Below are 15,448 nucleotides of genomic sequence, written 5' to 3' on the forward strand. Positions count from 1 at the left end.
ATTGCACCGGACATAGCGGCAACCAGTACGGGGTGTCGCCATCAGAGTCTGTCTATCGTGCGGTGTGTGCGATGAGTCCCCAAGAACCACACTGACTTGACAGTAGCAAAGATAGCAAAGGTGTCGGTCGACCCATACGGATCACATTCCTTCACTTTTCAGTAGCATTCGCACCATATTATAATGCCCTACCATCGCAGCAAATATGAGCGGTGTGTGGTTCACTTTGTCTGCCGCATCAACGGATGCACCAACCCAGCAGTAATTCAATCATAGTGATGTGTCCCTCCTTCGTGGCACACATCAGTGGCGTGTACTCTTCCTCATTTCTTAGTTCAATCTCCCCACCACTAACCACGACAATCCGCGCCACGTCGAGATGACCTCATTCCCACGCATCCACCATAGCGGAATACCCATTTGGATGCTGGAAACTACCGGCTGATCCGGTCTCTAACAGCAATGAACTCACACCTGAGTAACCATTCCATGAGGCATGCATGAGTCCCGTCCAGCCTTCATTGCTCACTACTCGGTTAGAGTAGTGTAGCCGTTTTTGGGCCGCGACAATAAGTGCTGTGTTCCCGATTACATATCGCAGTCCAACTTGGCGCTGGTTGCAACACCGCGGGTCTGTACAAGAAGAAAACAAAACTTTGGTGTCGATCAGCCAACTTGAAGCAGCAACGGCCAGACTCTTGAGGGAACTTGAGTGGAGGATGACAGCAGAAAGCAACAGAATGAAACCTCAATGTAAGATTTCAAGCATACAACGATGCTAGTACAGTAATACTTAGAACATTACGCCGGCAATTTTTTTCCTTACCGTAATTTACCACACCTTCATGTCCGCTGAAGTACGCCAGAAATTCTCCCTCCCTTCTTCCTCATTCCAGAATCTGTCGGCTCGTAGAAAGATGGTGCTTGTGGCGCTGACCTGTGCACTTGTGGGTAACGCCGGCGTGTTTGGCGTGAAGATCGATGATAGTGCACAGGTCTCGGAGTTGAAGGATGTGGTCAAGGGGAAGAACTCTTCGACTATCAAGTGTGACGCCAAGGACCTGCAGCTCTTTCTGGCGAAGAATGACGAAGGCCGCGGCGCGTGGCTCGATGGGGCTGGTGCGGCAGCTGTGGCGCTCGATGAACGTGGACACCCGCAAGGCTGTGTGCAGATGGATCCCACACTGTCGATCAAGAACCCCAAGCACTTTGGCGATAATTTTCAACCGGGTGAGGGCCAAGTTCACGTGTTGGTGGTGGTTCCGGGTCATGTTCGCGTTGACATTGGTGGAACTGCTTCCAGAGCGCTGAAATATAAGCGTACGTATTCTCGCCCCTAATTGTTTGAATATGTTGCTGCTAATTTTCTTGTGTAGAGCAGGATACAGACGGTGGATCATCAACACTCAATGCTTCGTACCTGTCATATTGGCGGTCATTACAATCATTGTTTTGGCCTTCAGAGAGAATCCAACCGACGAAAAAGGATGTTTAACAGTTCCTGGCCGCTCGCTTATCGTGTGTCAGATGATTGGTGTTGACATTGCGGTGGGGGCGATTCTGCCATATTCGCAACATTGGAAATCGAAGCTTAACATGATTGAGGAAGCGAAGGACGAGACACCGTTACAAGCCCAGCGACAAGAAATGACCGACCTGACTTTTGTTGCTGAAGCGCAGCATCAAGAATTGACCGAGCACACTTCGCTGCTTCCTGCTACTGAAGCTCAGCGACAACCTCAACAACAACAACCCTCACAGAGCACAACGAGAAACTGAGGAAGAGGAAAAAATAATTTAATGGAAGCATGGTGTCTTCAATTTCTCAATTACCAAGTATTTGTTGATCGATCGTGATAAATATAAAGTTAGTAATATACTAAGATGACGTACTCACCTGAACAATATCTCGCTATCAAAGAGCGCATTAAGGCAGCACAGAAGCGCTACTACCAGCGCACACGCGACGCTCGCTTGTCGTATCAAAAGAGCTACGTCGACAAGAATAAAGACCAAATTCGAGCTCGAAAGCGTAAGACTAAAACCGAACTTATTGAAGACAAACCCGAACCTAACAACGATACCGAACTTAATTAATTATTTTTTTTCAAATAAAAAGTCAATCCCAATATAGTCAATGACAATGGCTTAAAACCTCCAAAAAGTATAAGCCAAGTATTTGAATTAATTAATTTCATAATATTTTGTAAATGACTAAGATATAAAGTCGATCCTGATACAGGTCAAATAATTTTAAAGTCATATCTACGGAGAATAATATAGCCAAGCATATATAGGCAACATATTTGCATACGAACTCGAAGGATTAAAGAGATTAAATATCCAACCTATCAAATGGGGTAGTATCTATCGTGTTAAGGTGCGTGGTAGAACGGGCAAGATGGTTTATGTTAGCAACGTTTCGCGTCTAATCAACAAGAGATTAGTAGCTAAGCAGTACAATGTTTCGATTGAAATCCTTGAGAAACACTTGTCGCCCGACTACAAGGCTGATCCTAAGTATCGTTTTTACAATGGTAATCACATGGAATCACATTTGTACGAGGGTGTTGAGCCTTCTGATTTCTACAACAAGCTCGTGAACGTCCTTTCGACTTAAACGAGTGCGTTTAAGATAAATATTGCTATCGGGTATGAACTTGTAAGCAAGACCGATCTTGACGACACTCGCTACTTCTAACCAAATCTCGCTGATATTCATGTATTCAATAATCCTATTGCTATCAATAGCAAGGCTGATATTCAAAAGAAGGTGATTTCGAAAATCCGTTCTATGGAGTTGGCTGACAAACTGAACTATCCCAGCTCTGGGTATAAGCTAAAGGCGATCACTGCATTCAAGATTTTCATCTACCATCGCGACCATGCTCTCGGGGATAGCGAAGCTGTCATCCCTATGATTATTCGCGAAAACAAGCATGTGATCAACTTCCCCAAGACCAACAACAAGTGTGGCTTCCACTGTATCGCCTGGCATACATTCCAGAGCCCTAAGAAGGATCCTCGTAGAATTCAGGCTCAGGTGAAGGAGGCTACTGTTCTTTCAAGGTGGTTAAATATTTGTTGAGCATGTTTAGGAGTTTCACGCCCATTGAACTACTACAGCTCGATGAGGTTGAAGACTGCTTCCAACTTGGTATTAACGTATATAAGATGGATGTAGTTTCTGGAAATGTAGGATGCATTCGTAGATCGGACAAGGGGTATGAAGCTATGGATATTTTATCGTTCGAGAATCGTGCTCTTTACATCAAGAACATCGACATGCTTCAGGCTAAGTTTCAATGTCCTAAGTGTGAAATGGTTTTCGTCAGCGCTGAAAGGGTTAAAACCCACAAAAAGAATCAGTGCGAGCTCGTGAATATCGAAAGCTTCCCAGCTGAGCCAACTATCTACAAACCAGCTCACAACGCAATACTATCACTGCTTACGAAGTATTCAATCAAGAATGCTGACCAGTACATCGATCACTTCATCGTTTTTGACTTTGAGGCCATCCTTAAGCCTACTGTGACTCAACGCGGGGCGAATACTGTTTCACGAACAAACACATTCCGGTGTCTGTATCGGTAGCTGATAGCTTAACCGAGGAGGTGCGTTGCTTTGTAAATGATGATCCGAAGATGCTACTTACGGATATGTTCAAATGCATCGGTGATTTATCCGTAAAGATCCAGCAGTACAATGTCAATAAGTACAAGTCGCTTCTACAGAAAATCATCAGCGCTCACGGTCTGACAGGTATGGAAATTCCAGGAGTCAATCTTGGTAAGACCTACAAGATATCTGATGTCGAGGGTTAGATTGAACAAGGAAAGTATGCCAGCTTCTTTGAGTTTCACAGCAGTCTTGGCTTTGGTAAGCAAAGGTCTGATTACGGGAAACTAAAACAGCAGCTCGATCAGGTACCAGTATTCGGTTTCAATTCTGGTCGATACGATATTAACTTGATTAAGAAGGATTTGTTTGCTGTTATCGGTACCGACAATATCAAATCTGTCATCAAGAATCCCAACTACATGTGCATAGCTACATCGGACATGAAAATGCTCGATATTAGCAACTATGTACCTGCTGGTACCAGCTACGAGAAGTACCTCACAACATATCTTGGTGGCAGCAAATGCAATGACAAAATTAGATGTGTCTGTGGTCTTGGTAAGGACTTTCCCATACGAGTACATCACCGCGTTCAGTGTGCTAAACCAGACTACAATCCCGCCTAAGTCAGCTTTTGACAGCAAGCTCCGTGGAACAAGTATCCCGATGATGACTACGAACGCGTGAAGTTCGTGTGGGAGAACTACGAGATGAAATCAATCAAGGACCTACTGATCTGGTACGACAATCTCGACGTAGTCCCATTCACCAAGGCCATCAAGGCTCAACGAGAACTCTTTAAGCGTTTCGATCTGGATATGTTTGCGGATGGAGTGTCGCTACCTGGTCTTTCGGAGAAGGTGATGTATCAGACCTGCTTCAATAATCTCCAATATCCAGATAAGAAGCCAGCTAACGCATCCCAATTCCCAGCTAACCGAATGAGTGGATACAAGAATCAGGATGCCAAGGCAAAGCGAAAATTCGGTATGACACTTGAGCACTTGAATACATGCTGCAAAAGCAAAAGTATCTATGTGGTCTATGCTACTGTCAGCTGACCGCTGAGATCGCTTCAGCTGACTGTATCAACAATAATCTTGGCCATATCGACGGCAACATCTTGATCAGCTGTGTGAAGTGCAACTCCGCTCGTAAAGATATGTCCCTCGGGGGATTTAGATACAAGAACTTGCTTGAGTTCAAGTCGGAGAGACTGGTATATTCTATTGATAGGGAGGAAAAGGGTATCTACGCTAAGATGAAGGCCAACATCGCCGGAGGTCCATATATTATCTTCAATCGCTACGCTAAACGTAATGAGACGACAATTCGTGGTGGCAAGGTCTGTAAGAAAATTATCGGATACGATGCTAACGCTCTATACCTGTGGGCACTTGGTAATGAGATGCCATGCGGTCGATTGACAACAGTGGAAGCGTATGAAGGTATCATCGAGGATATCAAGGCCGATAAAATCTTTGGCTTTCTCGAGTGTGATATTCACACACCAGAGATCCTGAAACAGTACTTTGGTGAAATGATTCCAATTTTCAAGAATGTACTGATCGACTGTACAAATGAGAGCGTCATTGGTAAGCACATGTTCCATCACAATGAGGCGCACAAGCAAAGCCGAGCAACGCCAGCTCGCAAGTTGATTGGTAGCTACTTTGGTGAAAAGATTATCACCTACACTCCTTTGCTCAAGTTGTACCTTTCTCATGGTATGGAGATCACCAAGACATACTGCTTTGTCAAGGCCAGCTCTCACAAGGCTTTTGCTCCCTTTATGGAGGCTGTATCAAATGCGCGACGAGAGGGTGATGTTGATAAGTCTAAGGCTATGATTGCTGAGATGATGAAACTTGTAGGCAACAGTGCTTTTGGTCGATCTGGAATGGACATGAGCAAGCACAAAGAGGTCAAGTATGAATCGAGCAACAAAACTATTAAGAGCAAGATCGAACACTTTACTTTCCATGGGTTGGAAGGGCTTAATGATGCGTGTGAAATCACCATGAAGAAACGCCGCCTAAATAACAAGAACCCAATCCATTTGTCGATTGCTATCTATCAGCTTGCTAAGCTACGTATGCTTCAGTTCTACTATGACTGCATAGAATTCTACGTCGACCGCTCTGACTTCCAGTATCAGGAGATGGACACTGATTCAGCTTATATCGCTTTCAGCTGTGAGAATCCGTTTCAAGACTGTATCAAGCCTGAGCTACTTGCCCACTTCAAGGAGCATAAATACGATTGGTTCCCACGCGACTACAACATTGACGAAGCTAAGTTTGATCGCCGTACTCCTGGTTTGTTCAAAGATGAATGGTCAGGTGATGCTATGGTATCACTATCGAGTAAGAACTATATTTGCTATCTACCAGGTGAATCTTACAAGGTGAAAGTTTCAGCGAAGGGTATTCAGCAGGGAGGTGGTCGAAACAAAGGTGTTCTTAATCTTGATGGGTTTGAGTCTGTTGTACGGGATCGCATCACGCAACAAGGTACAAACAAGGGTTTCAGATTAAGCAAGGTGACAAAATCAATCATTACCTACAGCCAAACTAAAACGGCTCTCAATTACAACTACGACAAGCGTCGAGTACTTGCAGATGGTATCACTACAGAACCGCTTGATAAATAAACAACTACCTGGCAGGGGATTTTTTGTTTCATAACCGTATCGAGCCATGGGTCAGCTACTGTCAAAGTTATACTATGACCTCAAAACCGGCTTTATCGGAGCTCAAGCTCTGTATCATAAGGCAAAGGAGTTAAATCCTAAGATAACTTTCAAAATCGTAAAAGATTGGTATTCATCACAGACGGACATTCAACGATTTCAGGAGCAGAAAAAGCGATTCAATGGCTTCAAAATAGCTTCGCATAACGCTAACTCTTGGTAAATGGATCTTGCGTTTTGGGAGAAGCGACCAATTTTGACAGCTATCAATATCAACTCAAGGTTGGTGTAGTGGGTCTAACTTGACTCACTACTTTAGCTTACACGTTGCGCAACGTGTATGAGGAAGCGTAAGTACTTAGTAATTACTTAGGTTAATTATATTTGAATACACAAATATAAGTTAAGTAACAAAAGGATTCCAAGTGACTTAGATTAGGTAAAATGAGAACTGTATTGTTTGTAAATTGATCTTCCTCTAAAATCTGCTAAAAACTGTTTATCATCTATGAAAGGGTTGGCAGCGGCTGGCTGTCAGAGTCCCGCTAATATGCATGTCTCTGATTGGTAGAAAGATGCTGCTTTCTACCAATAGGATCTTTGGGTATGTGTGGACCACTCACTGTGGTGGTCCACTTCAATGTATCCATCGGTGTGTCTTACACCAATGTGAGGAAGTATCCAAAACGTTTAACAGATAACCTATCTGTTAAATTCACAAGTGGCTTGCAGCCACTTGTACGTGTAACCCCGTTACACCATCCCCCCCTTAAGGTTAGACGCGCGGGGTCTCCGCACGTCAATCTTCGGAATTGACCATTCGTCAATTCTCCGCGTTTGGAGAAGAAATCCGCGCTCATTCAACGATGAGCGCGCCTCAGAAGAAGCCCGCAAAGTCGATGGGGAGTCATCTCTCCATCGACGACTACTTCGAACGCCAGAAGGCGAAGTACGGCGACGTCGTCGACTTCGACGACGACGATGAAGACATGGAGGGCGAGGAGGACTCGCCCTCAAAGCGTAAGGACTCTGTGTCGAGCGAATCGCTCGACCCTCACGCCAAGAACGTTCGCCCGCGTGAAGGGGACGAATCGGACGCTTCGAGTTCGAAGCGTTCGCGTACTGATAGCGATACCCCACTCGCTTCCGCTGGGGCTCTCAGTACTCCGCGCGCTGCTGATGCTGCAGCGCGTGATGTCAAAGCTCAAGGCTCTCCGCGCGCTGCGCCTGCAGCGCGCGATCCATGGATGCCGTCCGCGTCCGAGATCGCGGACCGGTATGGGAACTCGGTACCTCCGAATGAGGTGCCGCTGTACGTATGCAGCGCCATCAAAGATGACGCTGTGGCTGCCGAGCTGCACTTTGATGCGGAAACGCATCAAAGGCGCGATTACTACATCGGACTCTTTCATGAGCTCCGATGGTTTCAAAGCAAGAAGACATCTTCTCGCAGCAAAGTGCCCGAGTGGCAGGCACTTTGTCAAAGCTGGAACGCCTTTGTTAAGAACTTCAACAAGAGGCCGAGTGCTTACCGTGATCGGATTAAGCAAGCGCGTGATCGCTTCGAGACATACTCGAAGCGTGGAAAGCTGGAGCAACTTCATGTTGCTGCTGAGGAGGCAAATGTGCCGTGCGCTGTGCCCGAGGGCTTTCAGTGCACGAAGCGCTTCCCGGGCGCGGTCCGCTTGAGCGACCGCGACCTAAACGGGTACACGTCGTTCCGTGTGCCCGAGAGTCTCAAAGAGCTCCGTGCTAAATTCTTAGCACGTGAGGGTTCGGGCGCTGGCGATGATCGCAGCGCTCGTGTTACTTCCGCTGTGCCAGTGCGTACTGCTCTTCGTACGCCCTCACCATTTCCGGAACGTCCTCCAGCAAGACGTTCCGCGGCTCCCATGTATCTCGATGGGGAGGAAATCCTCTCCAACGAATACGAAAACGAGCCCCTTGAGGGTTCGTTTTCGGGATACTATGGTCAACAATCCGCTCAACAATCCAGCGGGTTGAGCCGCGGGCGTCACGGATCGGCAGTGGCGGGGGTGGGAACACGCCCCGGGTATGATCAGCCCCGGGCTGATCAGTATGCGCCTCTCCACGACCGGGTGACCGTCGTGGAGCGTCTGCAGAGCGCTGAGTTCGCCGCCCTGAAACAGGAGCTGGCGAACCAGAAGGCCCAAGTCGCGGCGGTCTCGCAGACCGCCTCGAATATCCAGGTCGAGTTGGGGACCCAGATGAAGGGGTTACGACAGCGCGTCCGCGCGTTGGAGGAGAGGCTGCTCGTCGCCGAGGCCAAGTCCTCCGCTTCTGCCTCGGCCCCTGCCGAGGCTTCGGGTCAGCCGAGCTGGATGGCTCGTGCTGCAGGTATGGCTTCAGCCGTCCGACGTAAAAGGTCGGATGGAGGCGAATGCTAGACGGTATGTCTAGCGTGTATGCGTTGCCGTGCCGTGCCAACACAGTGAACGGCCCGATGAAGCGCGGAGCAAGCTTACTTGCTCCGAAATCCGAAACGGCACGCTTAGGCAGGTTTTGAGTAGCTAACAAAACTAATGAACCAACTTTAAATTCATTTGTGTTGCCTCTGCCCGCATTGTCTGCGTTCAGCTTCTGTTGATCAACAGAAGCTGCTATTGTGTCTTGGACAAACCGAATCACGGCTTGTCTTTTGGTGATGAAACTGATTGCATCCGAGCTGAAGTCATTCAACTCGCTTTCCGCTAGAGGCCCGGCCTGTGCGTGGTTCTTTGCGGTGTTTGCGCCCTGCGCAGACCCGTGGTCGTTGGCCTTGTTGTTGGGGGAGTCTGCGCCCTGCGCAGACTCATGTGGTTTGTCCATTGTTGCAGCTGACACTGTGCAAGTGTCAGCGGTTTTCTGCGGCTGCTGTATTGCAGTCGTAGATCCTCCCCCACTTAAAGTGGGAGCCATCACTCCGAGTAAACTCGGTAGACGTGGATGCCGCATGGCATTCACGTAGAACGGTGTATGCCCGGTCGAGGCATGCACCGAGTTGTTGATGGCAAACTCTGCCATCGATAAGCACTCGCTCCAGTATTGGAACGAGTGAGCGTAGCTCTTCAACATATCGACGAGCACGCGATTCACGCGCTCGGTTTGACCGTCCGTCTGCGGATGATCCGCAGTCGACATGGAAAGCTGGCTCCCAAGAAGTGTAAACACTTCTTGCCACAGGTGCGCTGTGAAGCGCGGGTCTCTGTCCGACACGATGTCGGACGGCATGCCATGGTGTTTGAACACCATGTCGACGAGCAGACGGGCCGTCTGCTTCGCGGTCACCTCTGCTGGCACCGCAGCAAGATGTACCATCTTGCTGAAGCGGTCTACAAAGACCACAACACCGGTGTTCCCTCCGCTATCCGGGGGAAGACCAAAGATGAAGTCCAAAGACATGGACTTCCAACACTCCGACGGAGTCGGTAGTGATTGCAGTGGAGCCTGCGCGAATGGCGCAGAATTTACGCGTTGACATACCTCGCAAGCACGGATGTACTTGCGCACCCACTTATACTGGTGGTGCCAGTAGAAGTCGCGCGTGAGAAGGACGTAAGTCTTCTCACGTCCGAGATGTCCCGCAGTCGGGGCATCATGATACTCGTACATGATCCTGAGTCGCAGGTCATGGTCATTTGGCACGACAACGCGATCCGCGTTGTCGTCGACTGCATTGTAAAGCAGTAGTCCGTCGTGCACACGAAAGCGGTGTGCACGCGCTCGAAGGTGCTTGGGCAGCTTCTGACGGGACTTGTCAGAAGGCGCTGCGCCATAGGCCAGCAAGAGTTTCGCGTCCGCGTCGTGCGCGTACGCGGCCTTCACGTCATCCAACAGAGATGATGTGGGTTTGCTCGATCGCATGGCGTCAATGGCATTGACGTCAACAGCTTCTGCATAGTCCGGCCGACGTGATAACGCGTCGGCCACCACGTTCAATCTTCCGGGTTTGTATTCGACCCGGAAGTTATACTCCGCAAAGAATGAGAGCCATCTCGCCATTCTTTGTGAAATGTGTGGCGACTTCACTGCGGTGCGCAGTGAAGCATGGTCGGTGTAGACCACAAATGGTCTACTCCCAAGCAAATACACTCGGAACTTTGCGAGTGCATACTTCATGGCAAGGAGTTCCTTGTCATGCACCGGATAGTTGCGCTCAGCTGGCTTCAGCTGACGCGATTGGTAGTAGACGACACGATCACGACCCTCGTGATCGTGCTGCATCAACGCGCATCCGATTGCAAAGTCGGATGCGTCACATACGACGTGAAATGGACGATCTTGGTCAGCTACTGCCAAGATTGGTGCCTCAGTAAAGCCCCGCTTGACTGCATCGAATGCCTTTTCGCAATCGGGTGTCCAATTCCACACAGCTTCTTTCTTAAGAAGTTGTGACAGCGGGCGGATCTTGCCCGCATAATCCTCCACGTACTTGCACAAGTACGTGGCCAAGCCAAGGAACTGCCTCAGTTCCTTGACACTTGATGGCGTTGGCCATTCGTTAATCACTCTGACCTTTTCTGGGTCAGGGCGAACACCATTCTTCCCTACGAGACACCCGAGGACGGGTATCTCGCTCGCCCCGAAGATACACTTCTTCAGGTTCGCGTAGAGCTTATGTGTTCTCATAAGCTCAAGTAGCTTTCGGAGATGCACCCTGTGCATCTCTACGTCGGTCTTCCCGTCCACAGCCCGGCTGTAGATGAATACATCATCGAAGTAGCTCGGTGCGAAGTCGCGCACCGAACGCAACAAGTGCGTCACGCACCTGTTGAAAATCGCAGGGGCGTTCTTAAGCCCCTGTGGCATTACTAGCCATTCCCAGAGCATGCCGCTTGGCGTGCTCACTGCCGTGAGAGGGATATCGCTCTCACGCATTAGGATTTGATAAAATCCATCTCGCAAGTCGAGAGCACTGTAAACGGTGCTCCCGGCCATCGAATCGATGATAACATCTTTTCGCGGTATCGGCGTCTGCGCCGGTACCGTCGCATCGTTCAGCTTGTTGTAGGCATGAACGATGCGCCATCCGCCCTGTGGCTTCTTGACACAGAACGTCGGAGCACTGTGCGGGGACTTTGATTCCCGCACTTGTCCTGCTTTACGACGACTTTCAAAGAAGTCGTCGATCGCTTTCACTTGCTCTCGCGGCAGTGGCCACTGCCGCGTGACACAGTACTTCGTGCCCGGCACGAGATCAATCTCGTGCTGAATGCCCTTATCCTGCGGAAGCTCCGCAGGAATGTCTTCCGGGAGTACGTCTTTGTACTCCCTCAACAATTCGTAATAGGGACTCGACTTCAGCGAGTCCCAACCTTGTTCCTCGAAGCGCTCTCGCTTCGTCTTCGCACTGAGTGTGTCTTCACTCTCAGTGGTACTTCCCATGAAGAGCTGCCTCAGCTCTTCGCTCTCGCTCGCCGTTCTTTCGCTGTCCGAAAGAACGCAGACTTGCTCGATGCGTCCATCGTGCAAGTCACGCGTGAAGCGCGTCCAGCTCATGGCTGGAAGCGAAGTCAACTCCGACGCCGTCGTCGGAGGACTAGCGAGTTCCATGTCACGATACTGGAATCCAGTATCGGTGCGCGTCAAGACGCTTAGCGTCTTGACATTCGGCGTCACTGCCGCAGTCTGCCCAGCAGACTGCTCTTGTTGCGTCTCGGTCCCGGACCGAGACTTGCGCAGCGTTTTCCGCTTGCGCCGTCTTCTTGTTGTGCGGAGCCGGGCTCCGTACAGTTGTTCTTCTGGTCCAGGCCCGGCCGTGGACAGTTGTTCGCCGGCAGACCCTGTCTGCGGGCGCGCGAGATCAAGCCCGGCTTGATCGCATGGCGCTTCGTCGTGCAGCCCGGCTGCACGACAGCATACAAATTGCGTCAGTGCGGTACGTTTGCAACCGTCCGCGCTGTTTGCAGCGTCAACTCCCGGAGTTGACACGCCTTCGTCACCTCGACGCCATTCATTGGCGGAGCCCCTCATGACCGAGGGTGCGTCGGCTCCCGGAGCCGACGCGTCGTTGTCGACCTGACCGCTTCGGGTCAGGGACTGCCTCTTACACGCTTGAACGTGGGTGTTGGTTCCCGGAACCAACACATCTTTTTCCTCCGACGTCGGCAGCATTACCGACGCGTAAGCATGGACGTCATGCTTACCCTGCTGAAGGTCGAGGAACTCTGCCCTCGACCGGAACTCGTTTTGCGGGGGCTCAAACGCTTGTTTGAGCTCCTCTTTGAACACTTCGTACGTGCTGAAGCACGTATGATCGGAGAGTCGGCGTCCATACGCCCAACTCCTTGCGCGTCCGCCAAGGCAGGACATGGCGAACGCGACCTTCGACAGCGGGTCGACGATGCGTCGAGCCGCTATGGCTGTGTCGAGTTCGACAAGCCATCGGAGGAGAGGCTCGCCCTCTCTTCCCACGTAATTGCTTACGCTCAACTTTAATGGTTGAGCACGCGGTGTCGTCCCTGACGACGCCGTCACTGAGGAAGCAGCGTCACGCTGCTCCTTCATGATGAACCCCAGAGCAACACCAAGTTGCTCCGTCGGCGATAGCATACGCAGCATTGTAGCTATCGCCGCTTCTCCAATGACTGTTGACAGTCGTTGGAGGGCCTCCCACTCTGGGTCAGACAGGTGGGGGCAGTCAGCGCGTGCAACATGCGTTGCAGGCGTGTTGGAGCTCTCCATGGGCACCTCCGTGCTCATGTGGTTCTCGGCTCCGCGTTCGTACACCGCGTACGAACGTCAAGCAGTCGGTTGTTGGACGGACTACAAAGTGCTACCAGGTGTAGTGGGTCTAACTTGACTCACTACTTTAGCTTACACGTTGCGCTACGTGTATGAGGAAGCGTGAGTACTTAGTAATTACTTAGGTTAATTATATTTGAATACACAAATATAAGTTAACTTAGACAAGACTCCAAGTAGCTAGTTTAAGGTAAAATGAGAACTGTATTGTTTGTAAATCGATCTTCCTCTAAAATCTGCTAAAACTGTTTATCATCTATGAAAGGGTTGGCAGCGGCTGGCTGTCAGAGTCCCGCTAATATGCATGTCTCTGATTGGTAGAAAGATGCTGCTTTCTACCAATAGGATCTTTGGGTATGTGTGGACCACTCACTGTGGTGGTCCACTTCAATGTATCCGTCGGTGTGTCTTACACCAATGTGAGGAAGTATCCAAAACGTTTAACAGATAACCTATCTGTTAAATTCACAAGTGGCTTGCAGCCACTTGTACGTGTAACCCCGTTACAGTTGGGCTACACAAAGCTCATGTCAAACAAGACTGCGCCAACTGTATTAGCAGCACTTAAAGCGTCTGTTCGCCTCCACGAAGTTGATATTCTCACAAGTGATAATGGTAGCGAATTCATGAACCAACAGGCTGAGGAATTCTTTAAATCCAAGAAAATTGAGCACTACAACAACGAGCCCGGTGATCACGGTACTATGGGAAAAATCGAGCGGTTCAACAGAACGTTAAAGCAGAGACTAACCAAAATGCCTCCCAAAAGGATTACGCAACAGCTTATTGCCGATGTTATCGAAAATTACAATTGCACATTTCATCGCTCGATTGGTATGACCCCGAATGATGCAAAAGGCAAAATAATGGATGCATATCTGAGTCATAATCAGGTGGAAGCCGATAGAATTGAGGAGGAGTTTGAGATCGGATCAAGCGTATTATACCGTCTCAAGAAGCAGACATTTGATAAAGAAGCTGCTCGATGGAGCAAAGCAGTCTATAAAATCGTTGGAATTGATGGCTACCGAGTCCAAATCCGTTCAAAAAATGGTCATACCCTCTACAAGGCACCAAATGATCTTAAATTTATTAAAACAGAGACGACATATACTACTATTAGTCGAGGTGATATTCTTGAGGCGGAGAAGATCTTAGAACACATGAAGATGCGATCGGGTAAGTTCAAATATTTAGTTAGGTGGGTTGGTAATGAGCCTGACTCATGGGAGCCCCAAGATAATTTGCGCCTGATCAATAAGAATCGAATGTCAACTCTTAAGAAGGAGTACTGGAAGAAGAAAAAAGAGCTCCAGCTAGCTTGATAATAAATAAAATAGAGGCATACTCTTAAGCACCGGCTCATATATATATATTTTCAATTTTTTTTAAGATTTGAGACATATATGAATTGATATATAGATATCAATATAGATAAAGATGTGTCCTCACTGTTTAGAAAAGGATCGTGAGCTTGGAAAGCTTTGGCGAAAGCTATGTATCATTCAAGAGGTTAGTCGAATCAAGAATGAGTTGCTTAATCTTGATGCAGCTTCAACTTTTCTCAAAACGGTAGCCAATCAAAAGTACAAGCATGAATTGGAAGCAATCTTTGGCATCCCGTTCCATTGTATTAAAGACCGTTATTTGAATCTTCTCAATCAGCGAAACCGTATCTGTCATTCTTACTTACCTTTCCGCCATGACTCAATTATACCGAGCTATTGGTAATTTGAGTACTCATTTTTTTTATAGCTCACAAAATATAGATACGATGTTTCCAAATTTCACATCCCTCGCTCAGAGAGCGCAAAAACGACAGGGGCTTATTGAAAGAGCTCAGCGTCGAGTTCGTCAAGCTAAAGCGAAGCGTGAGATGTATGAAGGCGCTTCGTGGGCTACTGATATCTCGAATGGAATTACAACTGTTGCCAAGAAAGCAACTGAATCAACTCAGACAGACCCAACATCCGAGCCATCTGAGGCCTTAAAAAACGCTGATTGATGAATACTCCCAGACAAACCCTGAGGTATCAACTACTCCAGAAGTAAATGTTAAACCGATGATGGTCGATACTGGCGTCGAAGCAAAGCCTTCAGTAATTGATGTAGGTGTATCAGCAAAGCCTTTAGTAATTGATGTTGGTATCAACAACATACCTATCATTAATGATGCTATGGTTGGGGAAGATGCTCCTGATAATATAGAAAAAAATGTATTTAGTGATGGTGATGATAACGCTGAAATCGAAGAACAGAAGCGATCAAAACAAGCGGTTGCTGAAATATATGAGGTTTATCCAATTCTTGCAGACTTGCACATTCATCCTATTGCGTCTAATGCTCGTCAGCTAACAAAGTACTACATCAGTAAAGATGCCAAGACATACA

At 48.5% G+C, this 15,448-nt stretch overlaps 2 protein-coding genes across 2 annotated transcripts; both read left to right on the forward strand.

Moving 5' to 3' along the window:
• Nucleotides 1-917: 917 nt before the first annotated feature.
• On the forward strand, nt 918-1,311 carry IUM83_02148 (CRN-like protein; the record flags this gene model as incomplete). Its single annotated transcript, XM_067926048.1, has 2 exons — nt 918-1,230; nt 1,304-1,311. 2 exons carry the CDS (start codon nt 918-920, stop codon nt 1,309-1,311), a joined length of 321 nt encoding a protein of 106 aa, XP_067800729.1.
• A 3,472-nt stretch (nt 1,312-4,783) lies between these two features.
• Nucleotides 4,784-6,274, forward strand: IUM83_02149 (putative chromodomain protein; the record flags this gene model as incomplete). Its single annotated transcript, XM_067926049.1, has 1 exon — nt 4,784-6,274. One exon carries the CDS (start codon nt 4,784-4,786, stop codon nt 6,272-6,274), a length of 1,491 nt encoding a protein of 496 aa, XP_067800837.1.
• Between the last annotated feature and the right edge of the window lie 9,174 nt (nt 6,275-15,448).

Source organism: Phytophthora cinnamomi (genome assembly GCF_018691715.1).
Source record: "Phytophthora cinnamomi strain GKB4 chromosome Unknown Contig0, whole genome shotgun sequence".
NCBI lineage: Eukaryota > Oomycota > Peronosporomycetes > Peronosporales > Peronosporaceae > Phytophthora > Phytophthora cinnamomi.